Genomic DNA, 13,422 nt, shown 5'->3' with positions numbered 1-13,422 from the left:
AGAGTTCACTCGTGAAAAGGGGAGAGAGACAGAGATGCAGCAATTACAACGTATGCAATGACAGGCTCAGATGCAAACAGACAAAGATACGCATGTACAGCAGTGCCAAAGAGTGGCACAGAGCAACATGGTTGTGATAGCTGTCTTTCAATGAACAAAAGCACGTTTCGGTCAAGTGAAGTACAACAAACGCACCAACTAAAGCACCCTGCATTTTTTATAAACACAAAAATTTTTATCGAATGATTAATTCCCAACACTTTGACTTTTTACAGTATCACAGCTCTTGCAAAGCATCAGCCCGAGACACTAGGAGATGCTCGTAAATAATTTGTGTTAGCATGCTTCTTAAAACCCTTTATGGTCCAAGACCTTTTCCCACCTGCAGTCTTTTAAGATCCAAAACGAAAATACTCAAAGCTGAGCTAAAAGAAGTTTACTTGCTCTGTTTCAAGTAAAGTAATGAAAAAAGAACATGCACGGTTATCCCAGGCAGGGTATCCAGTGCCACTGCAGGTGTGCGTGGAAGAGTGCCATGTGTGGGCCACGAAGGTGACTACGCCCTGGGGGCAACAAAATGTCCGATGGGGAAAAGCAAGCATAATACAGTAATGCCCTATGTCCGTGACCTGGGGCACTACTCGCATGTGACTGGTGATAAGTGACAATTATGTTTGGCGTATAGTGCAGCGAGACAGAGTACCGGCACAATACTGCGAGTGGACTAGCACAAAGGCCGCCGCCTTATGCAGGGTTACATCGCGCTATGCACAATTTTCATTTTAAAAGTCTGCTCGTGCTTAGTTAAAAAACAAAGGAGATTAGATACAACTAGCAAAGAGAAAACTGGGTGGGGCAATTGCCTGCAAATTATGCAAAGCTAGATCCGCCGGCTACCTACAACATCCTCAACCTCAACCTCTGTGACATTGACAAAGACAGGAGGCAGCACGTTCAGGACTGAACTTTCTATTTGAACGAACTGGTGCCCCAAAAATGAAAAGACAAACCACAAGCAATGCATGCTGCTACTGATGGCAGCGTAAACAGCCTTCAAGTTATCCAATCTGCGCTGAGGTGCGTCGGCATTTATACGAACCTTATCACTGGTGCTCTTGAATGAACTAGACTATTTGCGTCCTGCCCATAATATCATCAGAACGATGTTGAGCTAGTCCAAAGCTTCTCGAACATTGCGGCACAGTCTGCACCACACATTACCAACATTCTCTGTGACTGAATCCTGAATACAAGAAAAAATAAAGTTCATAAATGCACGTGGCAATATGTTCACAATGTTTCCCACAATTTCAAGATTGCAAATAGAGCAAATGTCATTGTTATTTTCTCTGCTCCAAATAAGTTAGGTAGGCTTGAAAACTTGCAAACCCTAATAGATATATGCAGCTCATGTTAGGTAAAAGACATTTGAATAAGTTTGCTGAGAGCACTCAAAGGGACACTAAAGTCAAACAACAATTTACGTCAGAGTGAACGCTCAATGTATGACATCATCTTAAATGACAATATTATCAACAGCAGTGCCGTACTTACCGAGAAATTAAGGTAAATGCACAAGAATGCATGCACATCCACAGGACATTCTCAAAATGGTACCGATCACGTCAGACGAACTGCCTGCAATTAATCACTAGTAATTGATCTAGCAGCACTAAATAAAGAACCACTCGTGCATCAAAAGACGCAATAAAATGCTGCTTGTTCATTTCTCTTTACGGAAAAAAAAAAAAAAAAACGCCGGGCGTTACTATAGAGAATCGCGCGAGTGATTCTAAAATTCAATTTTCGCGTGCTCACATTGGACAGGTCCTGCCATCTCATCATCATCATCATCATCATCATCATCATCATCATCATCAGCCTGACTACGTCCACTGCAGGACAAAGGCCTCTCCCATGTTCCGCCAGTTAACCCGGTCCTGTGCTTGCTGTTGCCAATTTATACCCGCAAACTTCTTAATTTCATCTGCCCACCTAACCTTCTGTCTCCCTCTAACCCGCTTTCCTTCTCTGGGAATCCAGTTAATTACTCTTAATGACCAGCGGTTATCCTGTCTACGCGCTACATGCCCTGCCCATGTCCATTTCTTCATCTTGATTTCAGCTATGATATCCTTAACCCCCATTTGTTCCCTAATCCACTCTGCTCTCTTCTTGTCTCTTAAGGTTACACCTACCATTTTTCTTTCCATTGCTCGCTGCGTCGTCCTCAATTTAAGCTGAACCCTCTTTGTAAGTCTCCAGGTTTCTGCTCCGTAGCTAAGTACCGGCAAGATACAGCTGTTATATACCTTCCTCTTGAGGGATAGTGGCAATCTACCTGTCATAATTTGAGAGTGCTTGCCGAATGTGCTCCACCCCATTCTTATTCTTCTAGTTACTTCAATCTCGTGGTTCGGCTCTGCGGTTATTACCTGCCCTAAGTAGACATAGTCTTTTACAACTTCAAGTGCACTATTACCTATCTCGAAGCGCTGCTCCTTGCCGAGGTTGTTGTACATTACTTTCGTTTTCTGCAGATTAATTTTAAGACCCACCTTTTTGCTCTCCTTGTCTAACTCCGTAATCATGAGTTGCAATTCGTCCACCGAGTTACTCAGCAATGCAATGTCATCGGCGAAGCGCAGGTTACTAAGGTATTCTCCATTGACTCTTATCCCTAACTGCTCCCATTCTAGGCTTCTGAAAACCTCGTGTAAGCACGCGGTAAATAGCATTGGGGAAATTGTGTCCCCCTGCCTTACACCCTTCTTGATTGGTATTCTGTTGCTTTCTTTATGAAGCACTATGGTAGCAGTTGATCCCCTGTAGATTTCTTCCAGAATGTTTATATATACTTCATCTACGCCCTGATTCCGCAGTGTTTGCATGACGGCTGATATTTCTACTGAATCAAACGCCTTCTCGTAATCTATGAAGGCTATGTATAGTGGTTGGTTATACTCTGAGCATTTCTCTATTACCTGATTGATAGTATGAATGTGGTCAATTGTTGAGTAGCCTGTTCGAAATCCTGCTTGTTCCTTTGGTTGATTGAATTCTAATGTTTTCTTTACTCTGTTAGCAATTACCTTTGTAAATAGCTTGTATACTACAGAGAGCAAGCTGATCGGCCTGTAATTCTTCAAGTCCTTGTCATCTCCTTTCTTATGTATTAAGATGATGTTAGCGTTCTTCCAAGACTCTGGTACTCTTCCCGTCAGGAGACACCTCGTAAACAGGGTGGCTAGTTTTTCTAACACAATCTGTCCTCCATCTTTCAGCAAATCTGATGTCACCTGATCCTCACCAGCAGCTTTGCCCCTTTGCATGCTCTCCAAAGCTTTTCTGACTTCTTCTATCATTACTGGTGGGGTGTAATCTGGGTTACTGCTAGTTCTTATAGTATTAAGGTCGTGGTTGTCTCGGCTACTGTACAGATCTCTGTAAAACTCCTCCGCTATTTTAACTATCCTATCCATATTGGTAGTTATTTTGCTTTCTTTGTCCCTTAGTGCATACATCCGACTTTTGCCTATCCCAAGTTTCCTCTTCAATGCTTTGACACTTCCTCCGTTTTTCAGAGCGTGTTCAATTCTCTCCATGTTATACCTTCTTACATCGCATACCTTACGTCTATTAATCAACTTTGAAAGCTCTGCCAGTTCTATTTTGTCTGTTGTACTTGACACTTTCATGATTTGACGCTTCTTAATTAGGTTCTTCGTTTCTTGGGAAAGCTTGCCAGTGTCCTGTCTAACTACCCGGCCTCCAACTTCCACTGCACACTCCGTAATGATACTCGTCAGATTATCATTCATTGTATCTACGCTAAGGTTGGTTTCCTCACTAAGAGCCGAATACCTGTTCTGCAGCGACACTCTGAATTCCTGTACTTTCCCTCTCAGTGCTAGCTGATTGATTGGCTTCTTGCGTATCAGTTTCTGTCGTTCCTTCTTCAAGTCTAGGCGAATTCGAGACCGTACCATTCTATGGTCACTGCATCGTACCTTGCCAATCACTTCCACATCCTTAACGATTCCAGGGTGTGCACTCATTATAAAGTCTATTTCGTTCTTATTTTCGCCATTAGGACTCCTCCATGTCCACTTGCGGTTTTCTCGTTTTCGGTAGAAGGTATTCAAAATCCGTAAATTATTGCGTTCTGCGAATTCTACTAGTAGCTCTCCTCTGGCGTTTCTAGTACCGATGCCATAATCTCCTACTGCCTGGTCTCCAGCCTGCTTCTTCCCTACCTTTGCATTAAAGTCGCCCATCACCATAGTATACTGTGTTTTTACCTTACTCATTGCCGATTCCACGTCTTCATAGAAGCTTTCAACTGAAGCGTCATCATGGCTGGATGTAGGCGCGTAAGCCTGTACTACCTTCATTTTGTATCTTTTATTCAGTTTAATTACGATACCTGCCACCCTTTCATTAATGCTATAGTATTCCTCTATGTTGCCAGCTATGTTTCTGTGAATTAGGAACCCCACTCCCAGTTCTCTTCTGTCTGCCAAGCCCCTGTAGCAAAGGACGTGCCCATTCTGTAGCACCGTATAGGCCTCATCTGTCCTCCTAACCTCACTGAGCCCTATTATATCCCATTTAAGGGGGGGCGCGGCAAGTAAAGTGCCGATTTTGGTCAAAATATGCGATTTTCTGATTTATTTTTTTTCGTAATCTTCAGACCTTCAACTTCCTTGTTCTAAAATATTACAGCGAAACGTGCGCTACAAATCCCGCAAATAGTGTTTTTGCCGAGGCTAGTCGCCGAAAAGTGCGAAAAAAAAGCCCCTGAAACGGTGTTGTTCACGCCGCACAAACGCGCCAAGTTGTTGACCGGGGGCCGCCATTTTGGTAGCTTTGGAAAGAGGAGTAAGCCGGCTTCCCGATGGTCGCGGTCTCGTATTTCGCCGAGTGAAAATAAAAGCGCGAGGAGCAAGTAAAAAAACGAAAACGAAGAACGGCAATTGGCTGCGCGGGTCACGTGGTAGCAGGCGCGACCTCTTACTGGTCAAAGCTGCGCCGCGCACCTTGGCAACCTTGGAAGCGCGAGCGCATCTGCGGCCGCCGTGTCGAGAATCATCCGGCGTGCGCTTCGTTTTTTGCCAGTTTGCTGTTTTTGTGATAGTTCGCGTGCTTTTTTTACCAAGCTTTGTTTACATCGGTGGTCTCTTCTGAGTGCTTGCTCATACTGCGGTGCTATGTTGCCGCAAAAAAAGTTCCGGAGCGTCCACAAGTACGGCAAGCGTCGGAAAGCTTGGAACGAAGGGCAGACGACTGCGGCTGCCGTCCCAGTCGCAGTTCCGGACGGAGCATGCTCTTCAAGCGTCACGGAGCCTCTACTCAGACCCTTCGCTGATTGTTGTGAGGCCGAGAGTGTGGAAGGTGCCACATCGTCGTATGTCAGACCGCCGGATGCCGTCGACCGTGATGGACGCTCTCGCGAACCCGATTGCGGTGGCACCGCGTCGGCAGCCGTTGCAACTCCGGGCGTGCGCGCGTCGAACATTCTATCGCGAGTTTCGGCCCAGATTCCGAGCAGTGAAGAAATCGCGCAGCGGGCGCAGACAAGGCGGGATGTTTTGGATGCCGTAGCATCGAAGTCCGCTTCAAAGCGGAAGCTCGAGCTTCTGAACGAAGGCTGCGACGAAAATGACGGCGGTAAGGACTCCACATTTTTCATTGTAAATAAGAAGATGCTGAACGGTCTGCTTTCGTCAGTAAAGTGCAACAAGTGCGACGAAGGGTCGATACGCCTCGAGACTACGCACTGCCTTGGACTCGCGGCGAGGATGGAACTTTTTTGTGACAATTGTGGCATAGTGAACAGTGCGTGGTCGTCCCCGAGGTGCTCCGGGCAACAAAAAACGAACCCCTTTGAGGTAAACGTGCGTGCTTTGAGGGCTGTGCAGTCAGTTGGCAGAAAACAATCTGCCATAAATGACATTTTTTCTGCGATGGACATTTCGCATCGAGCACTGCACCACAAGTCCTACCAGAGACTGCAAAGGAAGTACAGCCACCCTGCCACCACATCAGCTGCCACCCGCATTGAAGCAGAAAGTGCACAGAAGGTGCATGACATTTACAAGGACCTAGGAGGAGTGCCAGGCAACATTGACGTCATTTACGACGGCACGTGGATGACGAGGGGGCACAGAAGTCATATTGGCGTGGGCTGTGTAATCGAGCTGTACACAGGCTTGGTCTTGGACCACTGTGTCCTGTCCAACTACTGCCAAGGCTGTGCGGTTGGCCCCAAGCCTGGTGACGACAACTATGAGGAGTGGCTTGAGAAACACAAGCCACAGTGCCAAAAGAACACCGATGCTAATGCAGGCCAAATGGAAGTAGAAGCAGCTAGGATCATGTTTGAAAGATCGTTTATCAAGTACAAGCTTCGATACATCAATGTGCTCTGCGACGGTGACAGCCGTACGTACCTTGCCCTCACGCAAGACAAGGTGTATGGCTACATGGTGATTAAGAAACAGGAGTGTGTGAACCATGTGAAAAAAAGAATGGGCACTTCCTTGCGCAACCTTCTTGATGAGCACAAATCCAAAGGCCGAGGACTGAGCATGGGTGGCAAAGGCCGGCTGACGCAGGGCCTGATAAAGAAGTTGATGAATTATTATGGCTGGGCCATTAAGAGCCATCCCAACGATGTTCCTGGCATGGAGAGGGCCATCATGGCCACTTATTACCATGTAACATCCACAGACCAGGATCCACACCACGACCTGTGCCCAAGTGGGACTGACTCCTGGTGCCCGCACAATCAGGCATTGGCCAAGGGAGAGCCGCTGCCGCCTCACAAACATAAACTGCCCCCTCACGTGCGAGTGGCACTGCTGCCAATCTACAAGCGCCTCTCGAACAAAGAGCTCCTTGAAAGGTGTGCGCAGGGAAAAACCCAGAACGCTGTGGAGAGTATGAACAGCCTCATTTGGTCACTCCAGTCCAAGAGCCAGTTCGCCTCCCTTCGAAGTGTGGAAAGTGCAGTTGCAGATGCAGTCTGCCGTTTCAATGGTGGCTGCAAGAGTGCGCTGCAAGAGATCACTGCTCAACTGGGCTTCAATCCAGGAGACTGCTCTTTGCGGCGAGCAGCCGAAAAGGATGCCAAAAGGGTAAAGAGGGCTCAAAAGGCGCATTGTTCCACGACAAAGAAGCGCAAAACTGGGTTGCGCTCTACAGAGGCCAAGGCCACAGCATCTCAGGATTACTGCCCAGGAGGATTCTGAGTGTTTTAGGCATTTTGTGAACTTCCAAACAAGAGTGAACTTTCAAAGTCAGTTTTCTCAACTCTTGATTTTCGCCTATGTGCCTTCGCTAGAACATCTGTCATTTTCTAACAAAGACTGATAGAGTCGTTCTGTTTTTTGCACTAGACTCAGGAAGCCTTTAGCAGTGCAATAAAGCTTTATCTCTCTTCTTACTCATCATTTAAAATTTTTACAACACATTTTATAATTACTGCGATGTGTGCGCAAAACAACATCCATGTTTTGGAAATTTTATTTATGGTTACAAGAACTAGAAAAATCAACTAATAGCTTCTTTGCACAAGTTGATGCTTTGGGAACATAATAATATGAAAAAATAATTTAATTTAGCAATAATTATCTCTTTAAGTGTGAAGAGCATTAATTAGTATAATTATGCTTGTAACTCAAAAAGTACAAGAGGTATTTGAAAACGGTTTTCATATTTGGAATCCTCACAATCATCCACATACACACACCAAATTTCATCACAAACAGTACATTAATAAAAAAATTAGTTTTACTTGCCACGTCCCCCCTTAACACCCTCTAGCTCCTCGAATAGTACAGCTAGACTTCCCTCACTAGATAAGGTTCTAGCGTTAAACGTTGCCAAGTTCAGGTTCCAATGGCGGCCTGTCCGGATCCAGAGATTCTTAGCACCCTCTGCTGCGTTGCAGATCTGACCGCCGCCGTGGTCAGTTGCTTCGCAGCTGCTGGAGACTGAGGGCCGTGAGTTATTTGACGTAAGCATGTGGGAGGTAGTGGCCAGATACTGCACCAGGGTGGCCAATCCTTCTCTGGTGAGGGAGTGCGTTCTCGGCGGTGTTTGCCGGTGAGGCCGCACCCCAGGCCTCCTAATGCAGTTCCATCAACACGCGGATTTTTTTGTTTTTTTTTTTTAGTCCGGTTGGGAACTGCGCGGTACCGGGATTTGAACCACGGACCTCTTGCATGCGAGGCGGATGCTCTAACCACTACGCCATCGCTGCTCTAGTGCCATCTAGTGGGGCGCAAATAAATCAAAAACACGTCTGCCATCTCGGAGCCAATGGCAGAAAATTGATCAATGGCCGTTGTTGCTGCTGTAGCTCCCGCTGCTTGCTTTGTGCTGCTACTAGTTTCAGCAGCCGCGCAGTAACGCTGGGCTACGATGTGCACGGCAACAATGACATGAGACGGTCCACTTCTTGAGACGGGTAATTTGAAGTGCATAAACCCGAAAAGGACCATTAAAACATGAATTTATTTCAAAATAAGCCCTTCCTTGACACAGAAGTAACGCTTCGAGTTTTCTGGACCGCTATTTCAACAGTCAACGTCCTCTTTATAGTTGCTTTAGTGTCCCTTTGAGGGGACAGGATAAGCAAAAAATATTGAAAAAATTCATTTTGTTTCTTTTCGCAGTATTTGAGATCTGCAGCCTTTTCTGAACCCGAATCAGTCGTTTGTTTTTTTCATACGATTTATTTTTCTCTGAAAGTGACATATTTTTAAAACTTATGCGGCAGCCTAGAATACCCACATTTTTACATAGCAAAGGATTCCTTGCAGTTCAAGCATCACCACCATATAGAGAAGTTACAGTTTGCAGGCTTGAGTGCACTTGGCACATTCAGAATAGAATGGGCCCAGAACTACGAAAACCAAAGATTTCTGTTGAGAAATCTGTACCTGGCTGGGAATGTCATCGTAGGCAAGCACTAAAACTATTATCATTGAGCCATTAAAAGAAATAGAGCCATCTTGCAGGACGTGTGAAAAGCTATTCGGTCCAAATACTTTCACATGGCATCAAAAAATAGCAACTAATCCCACTGCCTTTGTTCGAAGGACACCGAAACTTGGTGTAAGTTCGACAAAGCCCTGGTAAATGGTGAATCATTCGTTCATAAAGAACAGCTTCCAGCATCTCTTACTGAGTCTGTTAAGGCAAATTATCTGGAACTAGCTCATCCAGAATTACTTGCTAAATGCCTCCATGGGAAAACTCAAAACCATAACGAGTCGTTGGATCGCTGTGTGGGAGCCCGCTCTAAAAAAAATTTTCGTCGAGCACTAGACACTGTGAATATGCCCTATTGATGCTGTGTTCACTTTTAATGATGTTAATATAGTCCGTGTGAATGTGCTGTTCTATTTTGGAACTTCGCCAGGAGGTCATTTCACAGAGCAGGGCCTACACATCCTTGAACTCCATTGACAGTATTGTGCTGACATGTCTGCATAGCAGGCGACAAATGAGGCTCGCCAGGCAGTACGTTTCAATACAAAAAGAAAAAAATGATATTGGTGATGAGTATCTGGCTAGTGCCTATTGAATAGGTCTGTCAATTTAGTATTATTTTGTTGCACTTTTGAAATAACGCAGATTTTCAACTTTAAGTGCAATTAAAACATGCTTTTTTGTACTTATGTTCCTTTTTCTCAGCAACCACAGCATATAGAATCATAGATTTCAGCCGGTATTTAGATAAAGTAATAGGGAATGTGCTGAAGCAGCGTTAGTGTTGTATGAGGAAGTACTTTCCTGCAACACAATATCTATTAGCAATAGGATAGAAAAGTGGGCTGGTTGGTAATTCATGATGGTTCAGTGAACTGGGAACGCGGGGGTAAACATAGACACAAAGCAAAGAGGAGGCACACAGCACGAGTGCTCAACTAACAACAGATTTATTCTCACGTTCGAAAAACATATAAGTACACAAGGGTGTGCATGCAAACAGGAGTAAGATCATAGTGTGAGCAGCAAGTGTGGCGTTCATTCGAAGCACTTGTCTACAAATTGACAATATAGTTAAACTCACGGTCAAGTAGTGATAATGACAGATGGCTGATACATTGATTCTTACTTCTAGAAATGTGACATTCTTCAGAAATTTCACGCGTGGTTTGAAGCGGATGCCGGGAAAGTACACTTGTTTTTTCCAAACAACGGTTGACACTTGCAGGAATTGCATGTGAAGCTAAATTGGAAAAAGGACTACCTTTTAAGGAACTCAAATGCTCCCTGAGGCGTATATTCAAACATCGCCCGGTCTGGCCGATGTACATGCGACCGCAACCACTCCTAAAAAACACTTAACAAATTGTTTTGCATGTTTCTGCAAACATCCTCTGCTTTTTGACGCGCCCTCCTATGCACCATGGCGCATATACGGCCCAATTTAGGCGAAGAGGATAGAACTAATCTAGGGTAAAAGAAAAAATACAAATCCCACAATTTTCAGTCCCTACGTATGTGCCAGGTAATCTATTATTACAACTTCTAAAAAACTGAGCGGCATCAATATTGAATGTTTTGGAAAGATATCGTCAAACTGTATTTGAACAGCATTGTTAGTGGTACACTGCGGAATCAGGGCGTCGATGAAGTATATATAAACATCCTGGAAGAAATCTACAGAAATCAACTGCTACCATAGTGCTTCATAAACAAAGCAACAGAATACCAATCAACAAGGGTGTAAGGCAGGGGGACACAATCTCCCCAATGCTATTTACAGCGTGCTTACAGGAGGTTTTCAAAAGCCTAGAATGGGAACAGTTAGGGATAAAAGTTAATGGAGAGTAATGGAGAATGACATTGCATTGCTGAGTAACTCAGGGGACAAATTGCAACTCATGATTACAGAGTTAGACAAGGAGAGCAGAAAGGTGAGTCTTAAAATTAATCTGCAGAAAACGAAAGTAATGTACAACAACCTCGGAAGAGAACAGCGCTAAGAAGCTTGCGGGTATAAATTGGCAGCAGCAAGCACAGGACCGGGTTAACTGGCGGAACATGGGAGAGGCCTTTGTCCTGCAGTGGACATAATCAGGCTGATGATGATGATGATGTTAGGGGTACTAATTGAAGGAACAGCATTTATTTGAATGCCTAATTCATCCAGAAAGCTCTGTATAACCAGAATTTGAGGAGTACGAAATCTATGCCAGTATTGTCTAAAAAGACAAGTCAGGAAGGGCAACAAAAAGTGTTTCTAAGCGCCTTACCCGTGATTCATACAGCCTGAGAAACGACTGTGCAGCTAATAATTTAAAACGAGTCGCAAGTGAGAATAGCCTAGCTTCTGAATACAAGACCTTGACTGCTACAAACTTGGGAAGACCTAAGCATAATCTCAGGGCTTGTCTCTCAATGACTACCAGAGGATGCATCCTGTAAGCAGGTGCCCCAGTGTATAACACGCACTCAAGCACAGGGCGAACATACATACTGATCCAACCAATACGACAGGCAAGTCAGAGGCAAGTCCATTGCCGACATTTTCACCGCCACTGGAACCAGCAATGACTGTCAACGTGAACTCATCTATAATATAGTATGTGAACAGTTGCAAAAGGCTGGTGTAACACCTCATCCTACAATTAGCTCTATTGCAACTGTGATCACGGATGAGCTGCACTAGACCCTCCGGGACACCTTGCCTCCTGATACAGCTGCGCCAGCTTCTGCTGAATACCGCCGTGGGACAACTTACGCAGAAGCCTTGAAACGCTCTGCTCCATTGCCCTCATTGTTTGTTCATCCTGTTCCAGCTGTTTCACTCCAGTCAGCGCAGCACATACCGTACTAAAAAAACACGTACACGCCACCGCCCTTGCGCTTTGTCCGTGGCGCTTCTGTTGCCCATTGTTCGGTGAAACCGGTCCAGTACATCGATGATCGGCACACGTCTCCTTGGAAGTCTGATGTTTGGCATCGCTGGCCTCTATGCTTTCATTGTGGAGAAGCTGACCACTTGTACCGCCAGTGCCCATATCGCCATCTCGGGCTTTGCGGCTTCTCTGCGTACTCGCTGCCACCTTGTTACGGCCAGAGATCACGCAACATCAAAAACTGGCTCTCCCAGCAGCATGAAATACTGTCTGCCGGGCGCCAGTCGCGCTCGCCATCGCCGAGGCGATTTTCATCAACACCTCAGCGGTATTCTACCGCACAGTCTCCCAGCCCCCGCCGGGAAAACTAGCCGAACCGACCTCTGGGGGTGGGGTCGCTGAACGTCGAAGCCCTGAAGACCTCCTCTCGACGCCGAACAGAAACAGAACAGAAACCGGTCTGACATCACCTGCTGCTGCAAAGGACAGCCGGCTTTCACTCAACATAGCAGTGACAATTCATCGTTGTGCAGTTAATGCGTTAGTGCACACCGGCGCAGACTATTCCATTTTGAGTGGGAAACTGACAATGCAGCTGAAGAAAGTCATCACGCCATGGCATAACTTGCAGATTCGGACAGCTGGTGGCCATGACGTTACTCCACTGGGCGCCTGCACAACTAGTGTACAGATTCAAGGGTACACATTCATAGCAAGCTGCCTTGTTCTACGCGAATGCTCCCGCGACATCATTCTGGGAGTTGACTTTCTGCAGGAAAATAGAGCTATCATTGATCTGCAAGAGCGCCACGTCACATTCTCAGCCCAGAGAGCAATCAACGTGCAGGATAACGAAAGGCGTGTCGACGTACTGCGTATTTCTGAAAAGAGCATGACGCTTTTTCCACGTGCACGCCCGATACACCAGCAGCCCTACCGCGTGTCAGCTAGAAAACGTGAAGCGATACGTACGCAAGTCCGCGAGATGCTTGACAATGGTGTTATTGAACCATCCAAGAACCCGTGGTCATCTCCAGTCGTGCTTGTCAAAAAGGACGGGTCGCTAAGCTTCTGCGTCAACTACCGAAAGCTTAATGTGACCAAAAAGGATGTGCACCGTCTGCCGTGTATCAACGATTCGCTGGATAGACTTCGTCGTGCCCATTATTTCACTTCCCTCGATCTCAAAAGCGGGTACTGGAAAATCAAGGTAGATTAGCGAGACCGCAAGAAAACAGTCTTGGTGAATCAGGACGGCCTATACCAATTTTGAGTACTCCCTTTTGGCTTGTGTTCTACGCCAGCAACTTTCCAGCGAATGATAGACACTGTCCTCACCAAGCTCAAATCGAAGACTTGTCTTGTCTACCTTGATGATGTGGTGGTCTTCTCTGCCACGTTCAAAAGCCCCTTCACCGCCTGCGCAGCGTGATGGAGGCTATCCGATCGGTGGACCTCACATCGGTGGTTCCTCATAGTCCCAGAAGTTCCACTTCGGCTATGAGGAACTCAAATTTCTTGGACAAGTAGGACAAGTAGTTAG

General features: G+C 45.8%; 1 protein-coding gene across 12 annotated transcripts in view; it reads right to left on the bottom strand.

Moving 5' to 3' along the window:
- MED17 (mediator complex subunit 17) overlaps positions 1-13,422 on the bottom strand; it is a 258,928-nt gene that overhangs the window by 118,125 nt on the left and 127,381 nt on the right. The window contains exon 1 of one of the 12 annotated variants that reach the window (XM_075865811.1): positions 4,302-4,725. The exons of the other annotated variants lie outside the window; for them this stretch is intronic. Coding sequence (XP_075721926.1) covers positions 4,302-4,394 — 93 coding nt within the window. The 5' untranslated portion in view covers positions 4,395-4,725. Of the gene's footprint in view, positions 1-4,301; positions 4,726-13,422 lie in introns of those variants that run through there. 12 annotated transcript variants of the gene reach the window in all.

Source organism: Rhipicephalus microplus, chromosome 6, assembly GCF_043290135.1.
Source record: "Rhipicephalus microplus isolate Deutch F79 chromosome 6, USDA_Rmic, whole genome shotgun sequence".
Classification (NCBI taxonomy): Eukaryota; Metazoa; Arthropoda; class Arachnida; order Ixodida; family Ixodidae; genus Rhipicephalus; species Rhipicephalus microplus.
Note: the sequence above shows the minus strand (reverse complement) of the source record. Positions and strands in the feature narration are given on the sequence as shown.